This window comes from Seriola lalandi, unplaced genomic scaffold (genome assembly GCF_002814215.2).
Source record: "Seriola lalandi dorsalis isolate HSWRI2012SDOR001 ecotype SW California unplaced genomic scaffold, Sedor1 jcf7180002054866, whole genome shotgun sequence".
In the NCBI taxonomy this organism is placed as follows: domain Eukaryota; kingdom Metazoa; phylum Chordata; class Actinopteri; order Carangiformes; family Carangidae; genus Seriola; species Seriola lalandi.
In genome coordinates, this window is record NW_019525419.1 from 817,544 (window position 1) to 832,994 (window position 15,451).

Below are 15,451 nucleotides of genomic sequence, written 5' to 3' on the forward strand. Positions count from 1 at the left end.
GTACACTTCCATAAAGACCATTAGAGCAACAATAAATTGGTTTCAGGTTAGTTGTTTGTTGTTCCCCAGCATTTAAACAGAGCTATGCTAAGCCAGGATCATAAGCAACCATGAAAAAGTCAGAACACTGTGTGGTGTATTGTTGGAACATGTAGATTTAGGAAACAGGGGACTGCATGAAGTATGGAAATATGGTGAGAAAGAATGGAAAAAAAATCAAGATAAACACATTTGTGGTACATTTGTGTTCAATTTTCAAAACATGTATTTTAAAATTCATCAAAAAATATAATAACTGAAACATTGTTGTCATAAAATATACTTAGATACACTTTGGTTAAAAATTCACATTTATTTATGAGATTGTGTTTTGTTTCTTCATTGTTCATCAGTTGTTCCAGCTGCAAAAAATGTTCATGGATTGTTTGAAGAAAATGACAAAGAGTTAAAATGTTAACATGGTCTCTAAATTCCCCAGATCTAAATCTGATCGACCAATAATGTGAAATCTGATGGAAAAAGTGCGATCCATGGAGGCCCCACCTTGCAACTAACAGAATGCCACAGGACTCCTTCAGAGCAGGTCAGAGGGGGACCTACACAGTTTTAGACAGGTGGTTTTAATGTTGTTGCTTCTGCACCTAATTTTTGCCTGTGTACAGAGTTTTGTGTTTAAAAATACATGAAAGAGATGAATAATCTTCAGTTAAAGGTTAAATAAGGCAGAGCAAAGGGGCTTGTTTAGTTAGTTATTTTAAAACAAAGGTTGTCTTGAAATTACTCATCACTATTGTGATGATCAGAGCGATGCTGCACTCTGCTGGACAGAATGCAAACTGCACAACCTGAACCTGGTAGTAATAATGTTCCTTTTCTGTAGATCTATGTATATTGAGCCACATTAAAATGCATTTGTGGAAATAAATGTGCAAAAATAGCGTCAAGCAATCCGACACTCACAACAGTACAACAAATTTAGCTTCTATCAACTTGCCCTTGTGACATTTGGTAATTTAAAAATAATCTGCTCTAGTTTCAGTGGTCGGATAAGTTACAGTGTTGTTTATGGTGGACATGCTTGTAGGAAAACTACAAGATAAAATTAACACTGGTTTTTGATACTTTAAAAAGGAACATCATTAACTTGAATTCTTTCATTTTGCATGTTTAAGGTTTCTCTTATGGCAAGAGACTCTGGATTACAGTTCAACTATAAATCATGTATTTTACCATTGCAGTGCACCGATTGAAATTTAATAGGCGGCTGTCACTTCCATAACTTGGCACTCTGCCTCAATATCCAGAGTTTATTTACACATCTCTGTGCAAGCATGTTGCATGTATACCTCTACTGACAAGTAACAAAAAAACCACATATTAGACAAAAGGTTGACTGTGCACTGTGATAAATTATTTTGCAATTAATTATACACAAATGTAATAAATACAACTAAACTATAGTTATTACAGTTGTCACAACTTTAAAAATATTGTTTAGTCTATAAATCATCAAAGCCTCAAAGTCTGTTAATTATGGTAAGCAAAAAAAAAAAACCCTAAACAGTTCACATCTACTGTAAAATAAACACAGGACTTCCACACTTCCATCTTAATAACCAAATTTATTTCAAAACATCTGAACAAATGAGATGTAGGCCATTCCAAGTGAAACGGATGGTGTCCTCTGTTCCACAGCGCTGGATCGGCACCTCACAGCTTCAGTGGGCACTGTGAAGACAAGAGATCAGTCACACTCCATCTCAAAAATATTCACATTCAACACAGCCGACAAAAACAAAACCGTCTTTTTCAATGCTTCTACGTTAACAGGACACTAGCAAAGAACAGGGAAATATTACAGACTCTCCTTTCAGGTAATTTAGTAATTGATTGCGAAGTATCAGATTTAATATTGCCAAAAATCGATCAGTGTTTCTGCACCGTGAGTCCTGAGATCAGCACAGAGGACCACAGAACTAACCCTGTACGCTGACATGGCTGAAATACATGGTAAACCACAAGTCACAAGAGTTCAACTGTCACTGAAAGTGGTGGGCAAGCCAATGTCATCAGGGCCAAGAGTTGAAGTGGGTCACAGCTACGCTTAATCAAATATGAACACCAGTACAACACATAATACGGTTCAAATACCAAGCAATAAATCGTATCTTTGTGAAAGAGTTCATTTTTTGTAGAAAGTGTTAAAGAGCTCCTTTCAACTCCATGGTAGTACAAGGCTGCTGTGTTTTTGTATTACACTTCATTAAAAGCTGTAATGTTTTCATCACCTCCCATTTACATACATTGCACAATATAATGCTGTTCAATGCAACTACTTAATCTACTCACTTGCATCAAAATGTATTCATATTGATTGCACAGTTGTATCATTACCTCACACTGGAGTTCATGATGTCTCTTACACTGTGATAAATTCTTGTGCAAAAACTATGTTTATTACAACTGCTGGGTTTTTTCCTTAAAAATATTGCTGTTTAGTCTATTAAATGTCTAAGTACATGTGTCTATTACACATCACCAGAGCCCAAAGCTACATCTTCAAATTGCTGGCAGGCTTATAATGTTGACAGTTTAATGGTGTCAGTGACATAAAGTCAAACACACACTGGTGAATGGGTTAACGGACATAGCTGGGCTCATGTCCCCTCACCTATCGCAGCCTCCTGGCTTCTCTTTCAGACTCCAGAAGTGTCAGCACATCTCCTTCTCTGACTGGGCCCTTCACGTTCCTGATGATGGAGCGGTTGCTATCATCCATGAACTCAACACGGACCTGTAGGTACACAGATAAATTACATTAACAAGTTAAGACCTTTGCACGTTAAAATCTCACATGATGGTCGACTATTATTTACACAGGAACTGGTGCAGCCATGACTTAATGTGTGCCCCCCAGTAACTGAAGGAATTACATCAATCACATTTATAAATGTGCTGAGCTAAAATGATTATTTGGCTGGGTCATTTTAATTGATTATCATTTAAGTCATTATTCAAGCAAAAATATCAGAAGTTCTCCAATTCCAAGTTCTTTAATATAAGAATTTACTCCTCCCTGTTAACATGACTGGAAATTGATTATCTTTGTGTTCTTAACACAGAAAAAAGTATTTGCAAACATCGACATGTTCTCCATGAAACATGCATTTTTCCCTATTTTTAATATAGGACAAGTTTATACAGCTTTATTTAATAGACCTAACAAAAATTACTGTTTCACTGACAACTTTTCTAATAAATAGTTAAGAGTTTGAACACATCCGCAGAGCTCAAGTCCAACTTTATTGTCCTAAGAGATATTTGTCTTTGTGAGCCAAAAGTCAGACACATGAAAACATGAGTGTTTCTGAAGGGTTCACCAAAGTAATCTTAAGACAACTAAAACATCTATAAAAAAAAAATGTAACACGCATTTATTAAAGGATGTGATGTGACTTTTGGGTATCAGAAGTCCGGAACAATGGTACTGCAGATTTTTCAGCTGTCTTTTGCTTCACTCACACACTCACTTTAAGTAACATTACTACCCTTAGCAAGGCTACAAACAGGTTTAGGACCTTTGCAAATGACAATACGCCGACCTGCAGATAACCTGCAAGGGAAAATACATTGAAAACGTTTTTGAACATGCTAAACTTGTCGGGGTTGTTCGGTAACTTATTAAGGAAAGAGAAGAACGAACAAATCCCTACGTTAAACAGATGAACCGTCGACCCTGAAACATTAGCTATGTTAGCATACCTGTGTACATTGTCCCTGGGAACCAGTTCTTCCGAGTACCTTGGTAACCTGAAAGTAAAACAAAACTTAGATTAACGTTACAACTTTAGGAATAAGTGTTTTCTACAGTGGCCACACACAGTCCAGGCCAGCATGCACGGGTGTGACGGTGAAGCAGCACAGATAGTGGCATGAACAGGCCTCCATGATGGAAGCACGAGAGCCGACCTGCCGTACGCTAATCGCTGCTTAAACGTTAATTTAGCTTCAATGTTTTGGCACTGTATGAGACAGCAATTGTTTCTGAAGCTGACTATCCGTCTGGTTACGTTTATTTTCACCATATTAAGTATTTTCTTACTCTTGCGAGCTTGATCGGCTGCACGCGGCTGGCGTCCATGTTGTCAGGTTAGACCGGAAAGGAAGTCACGTGGTGCGCAGACGGTATATATCTCAACTTTAATCTTTTAGTTTTTCAAAATTTGACAATTTTAATTAAATTATAATTAAACTAAAACCAATTTTAATCACATATGTACATATGAACACAGTAAAACGTTTTATATTAAAAAAATAAATGTTATTTTATATTCCTATTTCCTTTTCCGCTAGATTGGAAAATACCATTCACAGAAGCTTCCATGGGTGGAAACCTGGGCCATACCATTATTCTCTGTATGTGTACTTTAAATTTAACCTTACAATGTGAAATAAAAGACCCAGATAAATGGTCTCTACATGGTTTTGCCCACTGTTGTACATGACGTTTCTTAATGTTTTGTACTATATATGGAATTCTTGCAGTAACTATGAATACTTTTATAGTACAGTATACAGTTCTTTCATTGGGATGTTTACAACAAACTACAAGACTACATATCTACATGATCCCTTTTGTGTATATTTCCAATCCAAAAAATCCAAAACTGGATTTTTTTCTGGCTTGCTTTTATTTTGAAATGACTAAACTATTTATGATATGGAGTTTTAGCAGAGATGAACTCCAAACAGGGATTTGATTGTGAAGAATAGAAATGAAAAGATACACCTAAGGCTTTCGTAAAAATATAGAGAAAAATAGAATTTTTTTAATACTAAATGTTAAATTCTGTTGTTTGATATTACAAAGTGAGGCTTATCTTCATTGTTCAGCACAAATGCAGAAAAATTGTTGCTCAAGCTAGCTTGTGTAATCTATCTGTACCATATGAATTTCCTGTGAGAAAGCTATCCATAGCCTCGTTAGCAATACAATACTGTCATCACACCACTCCCTCTCCCCTTCCTCCTCTCTCAGAGCTCAAAGCTTTAAATCACAACACTAATCCCTGTGAACAGTATTTTTAACTTGTGTTTGACAGAAAGAACAGCAATAGGATTAGAGAATCAGTGAGGAGGCTGAATCCCTAACTCATGCAGTTGATCTTCTTGCACGCTGAGAGACAAGCACGGGAGCTCTTACTTTATCTTTGTTTCAACCTGTAAGCAGAAATTTTCAAGGGACATCTTGCTTAAATGGAGATCTTGTGGAATATTGTTGTTGTTGTTTTTCTCTGACTTTATCTGAACCCGGTACACAACATTTGCTGTCGTTTTTTTGTCTTCTAAGGAGCGGTCACAATGGAGACTATGATACCAAAGGTGAAAGTGCTAAAGAAGCGTCGCTCTAGTCTTTTTGCAACCGTTAAACGGGAAATTAGTTTTTCACAAAGCATTGAAGAACAGGAGCATGAATTTCCTTTTTCACAGGACAGCTCAGTGAAACCATGGACATCTATGAACAACCTTGATGCTCCTGATGAGAAAAAAAATGAATCAAAATATCAAACCAAAGATGCACCAAACCCAAGGCAGTCAAACATCGTCAACCTCAACGTGGGTGGAAAGGTGTTCCACATCCCGAAACATTTGGTCCTCCGACACCCAAAAACCAGGATTGGTGTCCTTGCCCTCTGCGATGATCCAGTCAAGCGTCTGACACTCTGTGACGATTACAATGTTCAGAACAACGAGTTCTTTTTCGACAGGGACCCCATGTTTTTCCACTACATATTCCACTTTTACTGCAGTAATGTCCTGTGGGTTATGGACAGCCTTTGCCCTGTCAACTTTGAGGAAGAGATGTCATTCTGGGGACTGAAACTGAAGGACACTCCAAGGTGTGCTGCAGATAGTTGATAGCCTACTACGTGTATTGTGTGGCTTGGTCTGTTACTGTTTGTGTACTTCAAGCATGATTTTGAAAAGTAGTTCTAGTAAAAATTGGTGGTAATTCTCCTCTTCTTCTACTCAGGTGCTGTCGTATTCTGTTTGAGGAAAAAGTGGATGACATCAGAGACCAACTCAAGGTCAACCAGGAGCTGCTTGATGAGATTAAACCTCACCAGGATGACGAGGGATACAAGAACATGTTTCTTGGAGGCCTTCGAAAGGCTCTCTGGGACCTGATGGAGAATCCCTACTCCTCATTGTCAGCCAAAGCCTTTGCTGTGTTTTCCAGTCTCTTCGTGCTCATCTCGATTGTTGCCATGACAATGAACACAGTGAAAGAACTCAGGCAGTACAAACTCGCTGGCAAAACCTACATGGAGTGGATAGAGATCGCTTCCATTCTTTTCTTCACCTCAGAGTACTTTCTGCGGTTAGTCACCACATCCAACATCAAACATTTTGTGAAGAGTGCCCTCAACTTTGTTGATATGGTGGCTGTTATGCCCTACTTCATCCAGATCATTTTTGAGACATTTGTTATAGATGCAGAAGATGTCAGTGGGCAGCAAGATTTGAAGACCATGGCAAGGGTCAGTAAAGTCAGCAAGGTGCTCAAGGTCGTCAAGCTGATGCGCATCTTCCGTATCCTGAAGCTTGCCCGTCATTCTACAGGCATGAGAGCATTTGGTTTCACCATTCGCCAGTGCTCTGAGCAGGTATGTAGGAATATCAAATGAGAAAAATCTAACACAAACACAAAAAATATCCATTGTGGACATCTTAAACTGAGGTGACACGCACGAAACAAAGGAGCAGACATGTAATTCCCAAATGAGCTGAAAGAAAGTGGCTATAATCAATATCTTATATTAACACTAAATCATATGATTTGTGGCTTGCAACTTGTACTGTTAGTGTTAAACTTACTGTTTTTGGTGTAGTCTCACCATTCATCAGCATTTCCGACCACAGAGGGGAACTGTTTTAATTAAAAAGCTAGCTAGTTAGCAGCTAGCTGATAAAGATAGTGGAGCATTCAGCTGCTCAAGAGGCAGATATTTCACGAAGTTGGTAAAGTCGAAAAACATTACAACACTTGCTACATGGCCATAAATGTGACTCCAAATTGATGCTTCTGTTTCACTACATCTACTGGATGTGCACTAAATAGTTTTGCTAACAAGTTCACCATAACTTCCTCAGGAACCTAGAAAGATTTACAGAAACTTTGGTGGGAAGAGAAGTAACACATAAAAGGTTGACAGGTTCCATGTACATGTGCCAATCATGTCAGAAGTCAAAGTGGTGGGATAACAGCATAATAATTTTATAATCTGTGATATGCACAGCTAGCGTAAGAATTTAAGATGCTCCTTTTTTTTCAACTTACTACTGTACTCCACTTGTTGATCCCACCTGTGGCGACACTGATATAATACATCTGACACAAGGTTCTTCTGAACAGGAAAAATCCTCAGCCTCATCCAAATAAGAGTATATGTCATTCTTGGCTTAGTAGTTTTTGACAGCTACTGTTTATTTGGACCATTCACGCTGAAAATACCATGTGCACATTTTGTTAATACATAAATATGTAGGTATTCTAGATCAGTCATAATGAACAACATTAACATGTGACCTGATTGGTAGCCCAATCCAAATCCAAATATAAATGGGCACTGCTGTTGACATATAATCCTCTGTCATTATTTAGGTGTGCTGTCTGTTTCTATTCATTGCCATGGGCATCTTTACCTTCTCTGCTCTGATGCACTCTGTGGAAGTGGATCAGCCCGGGACACCATTCAGCAGCATACCAGATGCCTGGTGGTGGGCTGCGGTGAGTAGGATGAACTTCAACCTCCAGACAGGCTTTGCCTAAATAAAAAAAAGCAGGAATGAATAGCAATTAGGGCTTTATTTATGTATTTCGTGGCCAAAAATGGTATTTTAGTGACTTTGCAATAAACTTGGCTGGATCCAAATGTTGTAATAATCTATTTTAGCTTTCCCCTTTCTTACATTTTTCCTTGACCATGACCATGTATTGAATCAAAGAAAAATGAGATCAAGCCATGACGGACATAACAAAATGCAGCTTAAGCTGCATTTGACTACATATTTATATGATGCCAGGTAACACCTGAACTGCCCCTCATCTTAATGGGGATTGGACGAGCTCTTATGGCTGCTACTTAGATTCTTCCGGATCAGTTAGCATGGTTATGAACCTTGCTAAGCTGTTCCTCTTGACTGTGCTGGGGGGGGGTGCATTTCAGGTGTCAAGGATTAGGCATTCCAGGATTTGTGCTGCCTGTCTAGTCAGACCAGGACAGAAGTGCACAGAGCAGGGCAAATGCTATTTCTGTGGTTCTACCAAGCAATGCATTCATGATAGCACTGTATTTAAAGACTCATTGTATAATCTCTGTTTGTTGGTGAAAGGTTGGTTAAACCAACTTTGATATAGATTTCTTAAGCAGGAAGAAATATGCAACAAATATCATGGATGGGTGCTGGAATAAAGCCGACACAAAAGACAACTTAAAAAGTTTTTTCAGCCTGTTCTGTGTTATCATTCAGCAATGGGTTGCAAGTATATTTTGCTAATTAGCTATTTGGATAAGTAGGTATTATATAAGCTCACTATCTTGGATTCTGTTTCTCCTCATAAATGAATTTCACAGGGCAACCAGAGGTAAAGGGAAGAGATTCATTTTCTCTGACATTTGTTGGGATAGTCAGAATTAATAACATTAACAATTTTACAGTATTTTTCTGTCTTTGTTTTTAATGTACTTACAGGCTTCAGTATCACTGTACATCACCAACTTGTTTCTCTGTGTTCTTGCACTCTCATGTAAGGGCGTTTGGTTGTTATTTATCCGGTGGCAGCTGTTAACTTAAATATGTCTAATCCTCTATAATACGGTGTAATGCATCTTGTTTGTGGCCAGATCCACTGATTGCTTTCAAGAGATGGAAAGTGGTGAAGTGCATTCCTGAAGGTTTATTTGATCCTGCTCGTTCCCAACTTGCAACACAAATGATTCGAATGATCCGAATGATCACAAATGATTAGTAAAAGAAACATTTGAACTTTATTGGATTCTCATGAGGCCATGTCCGAAGAGTATTGTGGGGCAGGATGAAAAGCACTATGAGGATGAGCCCTCTCTCTTTGGAGCAAAATAAGGGAAATCCCACATCTCTTTTTCCACCAAGTTCTCTATATTTTGTAAATATAAAAACATCTAAAAATATAAAAACCAGCGCAGGCAGTCATTTATTTCATTCAAATAGTAAAGCACATTTCCGATGATGCATGTAAGATGGCTCACATTACTCTCTTCCTCCTACAGGTCAGCATCTCTACTGTGGGCTACGGAGATGTTGTCCCTATCTCCTATCTTGGCCGCTGTGTGGCTTTTGGCTGCATCTCGTTTGGCATCATCCTCAATGGCATGCCCATCTCCATTCTGTTCAACAAGTTCTCCGACTACTACGCCAAGCTGAAGGAACAGGAATACACGTATTCAAACACAGAGCGCAGCTTCCAGCTCAAGAAACGTCTGAGGCGTAAGTTTGACGGCTGCTTCGAACCCCAGCCAGACGACTCCGATGATGAGATACACTACCGGCCCAGTGGAAGGCAAACCATCCGTGAGAGCGAGGACTGAGAGAAGCTGCCTGGTCACTAAGTCGCTAACCCTAAATGGCCTTATCACCCATGGGTGTAGAAAGTGTGAGACCCCATCTGCCTCCAACTCTGAGCCTGTGTGATTTAAGATAAACAATCTAAAGGGGGGGGCAAATGAGGCAGCAGCAAGTTGAGATAAGCTTTAAGCCTCAGCTTTATAGTCGTTGCTGTTTGCACGCAATGGGTGATGACTACTCTGTCAAATAGACAAGATGCTCCTGCTGGACAGCTTGTTGTCTGTCTCCAAGAATAGCGCCCGGCTGCAACCATTGCTGACTAAACTGAAATAGATGTTTGACAGAAGGAGGTCAGGTAGTAACATTATTAATGAAGCAATGTTGCACTTTGAAGGGAGCATGGTGCTTGTGAAAAACTCTTTTCATTGGAAGTGCTATTAATGAACTGTTTTGGACAACTACATGGTCTCTTACATGTTACTTTACATTCCTGATACTCCGCACAACAGACAGTATTACTTTGACTTCAGTCTTCTGTAAAAATTTTGGCTAATAGCTGGTGAAGCATCATGTTGGACTGTAGTCATTGTTTTCCACTTTTTTAGACTGAGGATATTTAAATGTTCAAGCAATGAAAACTTGAGAAAAATCATCCTCACCAACATCGCCCGTGCAAAGCTGTCCCATCACATGCCATGCGTCATGCATAGCAATCTTGTGGAAACCGCACCTTTTCTTTCTGTCCGGTCACTCAGCGTGCTCTTGACTGTACCTAAGTGGGAGGGGAGGCGCAGCAGGGGGGGTGTCAGTAGCTATTAAGATCATGAGTGTAAATTTGTTCTCAAGGATTACCAGGATTTCCGCTTGCACCTCCTGCCTGGTTGGACAGGGGCGAAAGTCAATCAGGTCCTGCGCTATTTGAGTCGCACTGAGAATCTGATCAGGTGTGTACGATCAGGTCCTATTTCAAGAGCTTACAAGCCACTTTTATGAGTGATAGCATATCAATTAGTTTCTGATATAGGTTTCTCACACAGGAAAATGCAGATAAGAGCTTATAATTGTATAAACAGCAGGTCAATGTTTGGCACAGTCTCTGCAGGGAGTGAGAACTGAGCTCGAATGTTCCTGGACTTTTAATGTCAGAATCAAGCATGTCCCAGTTCTGTAGTAAGAACTGTCCCTGCAGTGTGTGCTGGCTGTGTTTAGCTCTTCAGCTAAGATCATTAGACCAGCTCCTGCCCTGGACAACAGTTCTCCAAAGACCAAAAGTACAGTAAGCAAATGCATTATCTCATCTCAATGTGTTTTATTGGCTACTCACTCAGTGCTATGGACAAAGACTGCAGCTTTTGTAGTAGATCTGCTCAAGACCGGTCTGTTCGGTGCGCTGGAGTACCATCCCCGACCACGCCCACTGACCCTCTGTCCAGCTGTGCTGAAGATGTGTCGTGCCTCTGGTCATGACAAAACACCCTGCACCTGCATTGGTCACCTCTGATTTACAAACACACAGCTCTATAAAGTATTAGTCATTAGTTTCCCCCAAATGAAACACAATTAGAGACAGTGAATTATTGAGTGAAATATCAATATAACATTATGAATCTTTTCATTTGAGTTTTATGCAAATACAAAAATACTTGTTGAAAGGTAAGAATTTATTTATGAACTAGTGACAGATGTGTCCACATTCTATTTATATTTTTCCTGACACAATAGTAGCCAAAAGATTTCAAGGGTTTTGTTTGGGGAGTCACTGATTGAAATCTGTTCAGTCTGATCAGTTTTATATCTCTTGTGCATGAATGATTGTAACTGTATGAATTGTAAACAGAAGGTGACAAAGGTAAAGGACATTTTATGAAATCTTACAGGTATGTTTTAGCTATTTAATTTATTTCATTCCTATTTCAGAGTTGAAAATTTATACAGTATATTACTCAGTGACTGTACAGAATACTGTGAAATGTGTCATTAATTTTCTTTATCGTACATAAAAACAAAACAGAAAAAAACAATTTAATGCAATACAGGCTGGAAACCATGTCAAACACAGATTTTATTATGTATTAAAATATGTACTCCTCAATTCCCATCAAAAGTGAAATTCTTGCTGAATTATAAAAAATCTCTTCCTCATATCACTCACGTATTATTATTTTCCTTTAAATACAAGAGACTTGACGATTGTGTCTATTAACAGACACTTGTCTCATTCGTCTGAGGGTCGGTGCTCCTGTCTAATAGTATTACAGGATAAGGTATTGGGAGAGATGCCAATGGTTTAATGGTGTCGTCAGCATCAATTAAAAGTCAAGAGTACTGAGGGATTTTGGCTGCGTCGTGTGACTCCGGCTGGACAGAGTGGACAGGAATAGATGCAGTCAAAAGGGACATCGGGGGAAGGTCAGGAAGACAATCAGACAGACACAGATACACAGGAAGACAGACACATACAGAATATTCAAAGACAGATGAACAATTTGAATAAAATTATTGCTGATAAAAAGCTAATATATTTGATATATAGTATATAATTCTCACTTGATATGATGACATGATGTAAGAGCAAGACGTTGAAGGTTTCGCAGGATTACTGTAAAATATACACTGTAAAATCCACCAAATGTAGGGCAGATACCAAATGTACCCGGTACGTTGATACACAGGCATAAAACCTTTAATGACCTTAAAGCAGTAATAAGAGATCTTAAGTAATACATAAGTGTTAGCAAATGGGTGATACTGAAACAGCCAGCACACTGTTGCACTATGGCTCTATTCGGCTCTTTAGATGCTAATTGCTCTACTGGGTTTAGCAGCAAGTCGCTAACTGTGTCTGTCTGCTGTTAAAAGGTTCATGAGAGCAGCTCAGACTGAACCAAGACGTTAAGGTTACGATTCATAAAACCAAAACGATGAGACGAAAGACACTAAAACTCCCCCATTGATGATTCACCATGGGTTCATCACTACAGACAGTCAGTCGATCCATTGCTTATATACAAACATGGAGCAGCTTTAAACTTTACGTCCTCAAAAAGACACATCAGACAGAGAAACTTGAAACTCAGATGTTTCCTTTTGTTCAAGAGAGGCATGGATGATTTTGCATCTATAATTAATTTTGCCCTGAAGTGCAAAACAAAACAAAACAAAAGATTTGGCAGAAGAAATCAACCAAACAGAAAACAATCAGCTTTCAAGCTTTCGGTTCACAGTTAACATTTTTCTGGAGTCTAATGTTCTGTCAGTGGTACAGTGGCGAGTAATATGATGAGCCAAACAAAGTGCGGTTAATTCGATATCTGTAGAAAATATCTGGGTGGACTGTAATGAACAGCATGGACTTTAACCTCCTTCTACAAGGGATAAAGGACAGGGATCAGAATCAGTGAGGTGAAAGGATTTAGACAAGACTGATACTTACATCTCTACCTCCTGCTCAGAGCAGCAGCTGAGAGTCATGACTTACCAGTGATATCGTCATTAGAGGTTAAAATGCCAAGCATAGCCAGAAGTACGTTTAATACATTAAAGTGCCACCTTTCATGTTTTTCATCAGCGCTGCAAATATGAAACGGTCATCACTGGCATGTTTATGCAACTACAGTATGGCCCGGGGTGACCATGTGTGTGAATAGTTGCGTCAATATCCTTGACATCTTTTTGCCAGTCGCACTCTGTTCCAATTAGCTCCCATCCCTCAAGATGTGCCAAGATAAGGTGTAAAAGCCACTCACATTCAAGGGAAATTGTTCAGTGTAATAACATGAATTATGACGTGTTGACAAATTTCAAACAAACATACGTACATGCCGTGAGCGGAATAGGAGCTTAGGCACGTCTCTCTGAAAGAAACAAATTAAAAACCACTAAAACCACATTGTGATCTGTAAACACAGGGATTATTAGCATCTGAACTGCTTGAAATGTATCTTGGTTTTATTGCTTTTCTCAATTAAGGCCCAAACTCAGACCTCTGTTGCAGCTGTGTGATGTTCTTGTGAAGCTCAATGGCCCAAAACAATACAAAGTATTTCTTTCTTTCTTTCTTTCTTTCTTTCTTTCTTTCTTTCTTTCTCACTATGAGACATTTTTTTTTAATCTTAATGACAGTTTCAACCTTGAGGAGGCTTCGCCTCACTATCATGCTGAGCTCCAGATCAGGACATGCTTTTCCCTCACCAAGGCTGAATACATGTTTCCAACAAACATGTGGCCTCAACGTTTTTTGGAAACCGTCACTGTGGGTAACAATGAATATATAAACCCCCTCATGTTCGCCTCAGAAGTCACCACTCTCCACACGCCCAACGTTGTTCAGTTCCTACCTCCGCTGACCAACTGAGGAGCAGTAACACATCATACAATGGCTGCCGCGAAGCGCCTGGTGTCTCTGATGGTGGTGCTTGTGGCTGCAGCGAGTGTGGTTCACGCACAGGAGAGGATTAAGATGTGTGGCAGAGAGCTGATACGTCTGGCGGTCTCATCCTGTGGGAACTCACGGCTAAGGAGAAGCATCCCGGACGTAAAAATGGGCCAGCAGCTGCCCGCTCCTCACTGTAAGTACTTTATGTTACATTTTTAAACATATCATGTGCATGGGTTGAGAGACACTCCTTGCAAACAGCATCACAGATGTAAGTGATATTTACCATTTTAAACATTTAAAGCCACATTTGTGCACCTTCTACATAACAGTGTCTGCCGCTGTGCAGGAAGATGCCTTACTCTTACTTGGAGTTTGTCATCATTCGAGTGACTATCTGATCCATCAACCCAGCAAAATACATACGGGGTTCACTCCAAAATGCAAAACCTTTTTTTTATTTTTATTTCCTTTGCAGTTTCACAGAAGGTTTCCAACTGAAACCAAGAAATCTTGTGTGTTTTCCGCTTATCACTTTTAATTCCACATATCTTTCCCTCTCCTCTGCACAGGGGACCATGACGCCTCCACGGAGGAGTGCCGGGCTTCAGGGACAGCGCACGTCCATGCAGAGTCTGACGAGAAGGAGGACGTCGTCTCCCTGGCTCCTCACTGGTTCCCCATGTCCTCTCGGATCAGACGAGCTGCTGGGAGGATATCTGATATTTGCTGCGAGAAAGGATGCAGCATGAAAGAGCTGATACAGTTTTGCTAGACTTAGCTTCCTACTCGTCACATGATAAAATACAGTGTTGGTCTTGGTTGGTCTGTGCTGCAAGTTTGTTTAAAGGGAAACTTTAGCAAGTTGCCTAATGCTTGAGAAGTCACATAAAATGATTTTGCTATATTTCCAGTGATGACAAACACTGCACATCAGTAGTTTTATATATACCGGATCATATTTAATTAAATTATTGTCTATGTCATGAAGCAGAACAAAAGATAAAATCACAATGTACACTGAGTTTTACTGAGAAAAATTGAAGTGATTGTTTATTTTGTACTAAAGTAATTTATTCTCTCTTCATCATTGTAGAAAAAAGTTTATTTCCAACCCTCAAACTACACTGTAATAAAGCTTTTGATGATTGTTTATGAAATTGTATTTGTTATCTGTGATTTCTCAGCTTTTTTGTGATGGTTTCTCAACTTCTATTGGTGCAACGTCACAAGGACACCAGGTTACTCTAGGTTAGTTTGCAAGTACGTGGAAGTACTTACAACAACATGATAACAATATTAATTTGTTGTAACTCCGAATGTAAACATTAATACTTCGAAAAGCAAATGACTCAAACTACATTACATTTTCAACTATAGTCACATGGAGGCACATGCACGATGAAAACTATAAACACTTAAGTGATGAGAGTGTGAGTGCAGTTTACAACAGTGGTGCTCTCTCTG

The 15,451-nt window shown here is 39.3% G+C and overlaps 3 protein-coding genes across 3 annotated transcripts; 2 read left to right on the forward strand and 1 right to left on the reverse strand.

Annotated features, from left to right (window-relative positions):
• Nucleotides 1-1,602: 1,602 nt before the first annotated feature.
• rps28 (ribosomal protein S28) lies at nt 1,603-4,219 on the reverse strand. Its single transcript, XM_023428054.2, has 4 exons — nt 4,103-4,219; nt 3,763-3,810; nt 2,672-2,794; nt 1,603-1,728 (listed from the first exon to the last, which is right to left on the reverse strand). Exons 1-3 carry the CDS (start codon nt 4,139-4,141, stop codon nt 2,672-2,674), a joined length of 210 nt encoding a protein of 69 aa, XP_023283822.1. The 5' UTR covers nt 4,142-4,219; the 3' UTR covers nt 1,603-1,728.
• Nucleotides 4,220-5,145: 926 nt separating this feature from the next.
• On the forward strand, nt 5,146-11,740 carry LOC111671066 (potassium voltage-gated channel subfamily V member 2). The gene is made up of 4 exons (XM_023428057.2): nt 5,146-5,900; nt 6,035-6,668; nt 7,667-7,792; nt 9,315-11,740. Exons 1-4 carry the CDS (start codon nt 5,362-5,364, stop codon nt 9,630-9,632), a joined length of 1,617 nt encoding a protein of 538 aa, XP_023283825.1. The 5' UTR covers nt 5,146-5,361; the 3' UTR covers nt 9,633-11,740.
• Nucleotides 11,741-13,375: 1,635 nt separating this feature from the next.
• Nucleotides 13,376-15,042, forward strand: insl3 (insulin-like 3 (Leydig cell)). Its single transcript, XM_023428058.2, has 2 exons — nt 13,376-14,177; nt 14,557-15,042. Exons 1-2 carry the CDS (start codon nt 13,985-13,987, stop codon nt 14,757-14,759), a joined length of 396 nt encoding a protein of 131 aa, XP_023283826.1. The 5' UTR covers nt 13,376-13,984; the 3' UTR covers nt 14,760-15,042.
• The last annotated feature ends 409 nt before the right edge of the window (nt 15,043-15,451 follow it).

Coding starts and splice junctions, on each gene's coding strand:
- rps28 (XM_023428054.2), bottom strand. CDS start 4,141: ATGGACGCCAGCCGCGTGCAGCCGATCAAGCTCGCAAGA. Junction 3,811..4,102: donor AGCCGATCAAGCTCGCAAGA/GTAAGAAAATAC, acceptor TTTTACTTTCAG/GTTACCAAGGTACTCGGAAG. Junction 2,795..3,762: donor CCCAGGGACAATGTACACAG/GTATGCTAACAT, acceptor GTGTACCTACAG/GTCCGTGTTGAGTTCATGGA.
- LOC111671066 (XM_023428057.2), top strand. CDS start 5,362: ATGGAGACTATGATACCAAAGGTGAAAGTGCTAAAGAAGCGTCGCTCT. Junction 5,901..6,034: donor AAACTGAAGGACACTCCAAG/GTGTGCTGCAGA, acceptor TCTTCTACTCAG/GTGCTGTCGTATTCTGTTTG. Junction 6,669..7,666: donor TTCGCCAGTGCTCTGAGCAG/GTATGTAGGAAT, acceptor GTCATTATTTAG/GTGTGCTGTCTGTTTCTATT.
- insl3 (XM_023428058.2), top strand. CDS start 13,985: ATGGCTGCCGCGAAGCGCCTGGTGTCTCTGATGGTGGTGCTTGTGGCT. Junction 14,178..14,556: donor GCAGCTGCCCGCTCCTCACT/GTAAGTACTTTA, acceptor TCCTCTGCACAG/GGGACCATGACGCCTCCACG.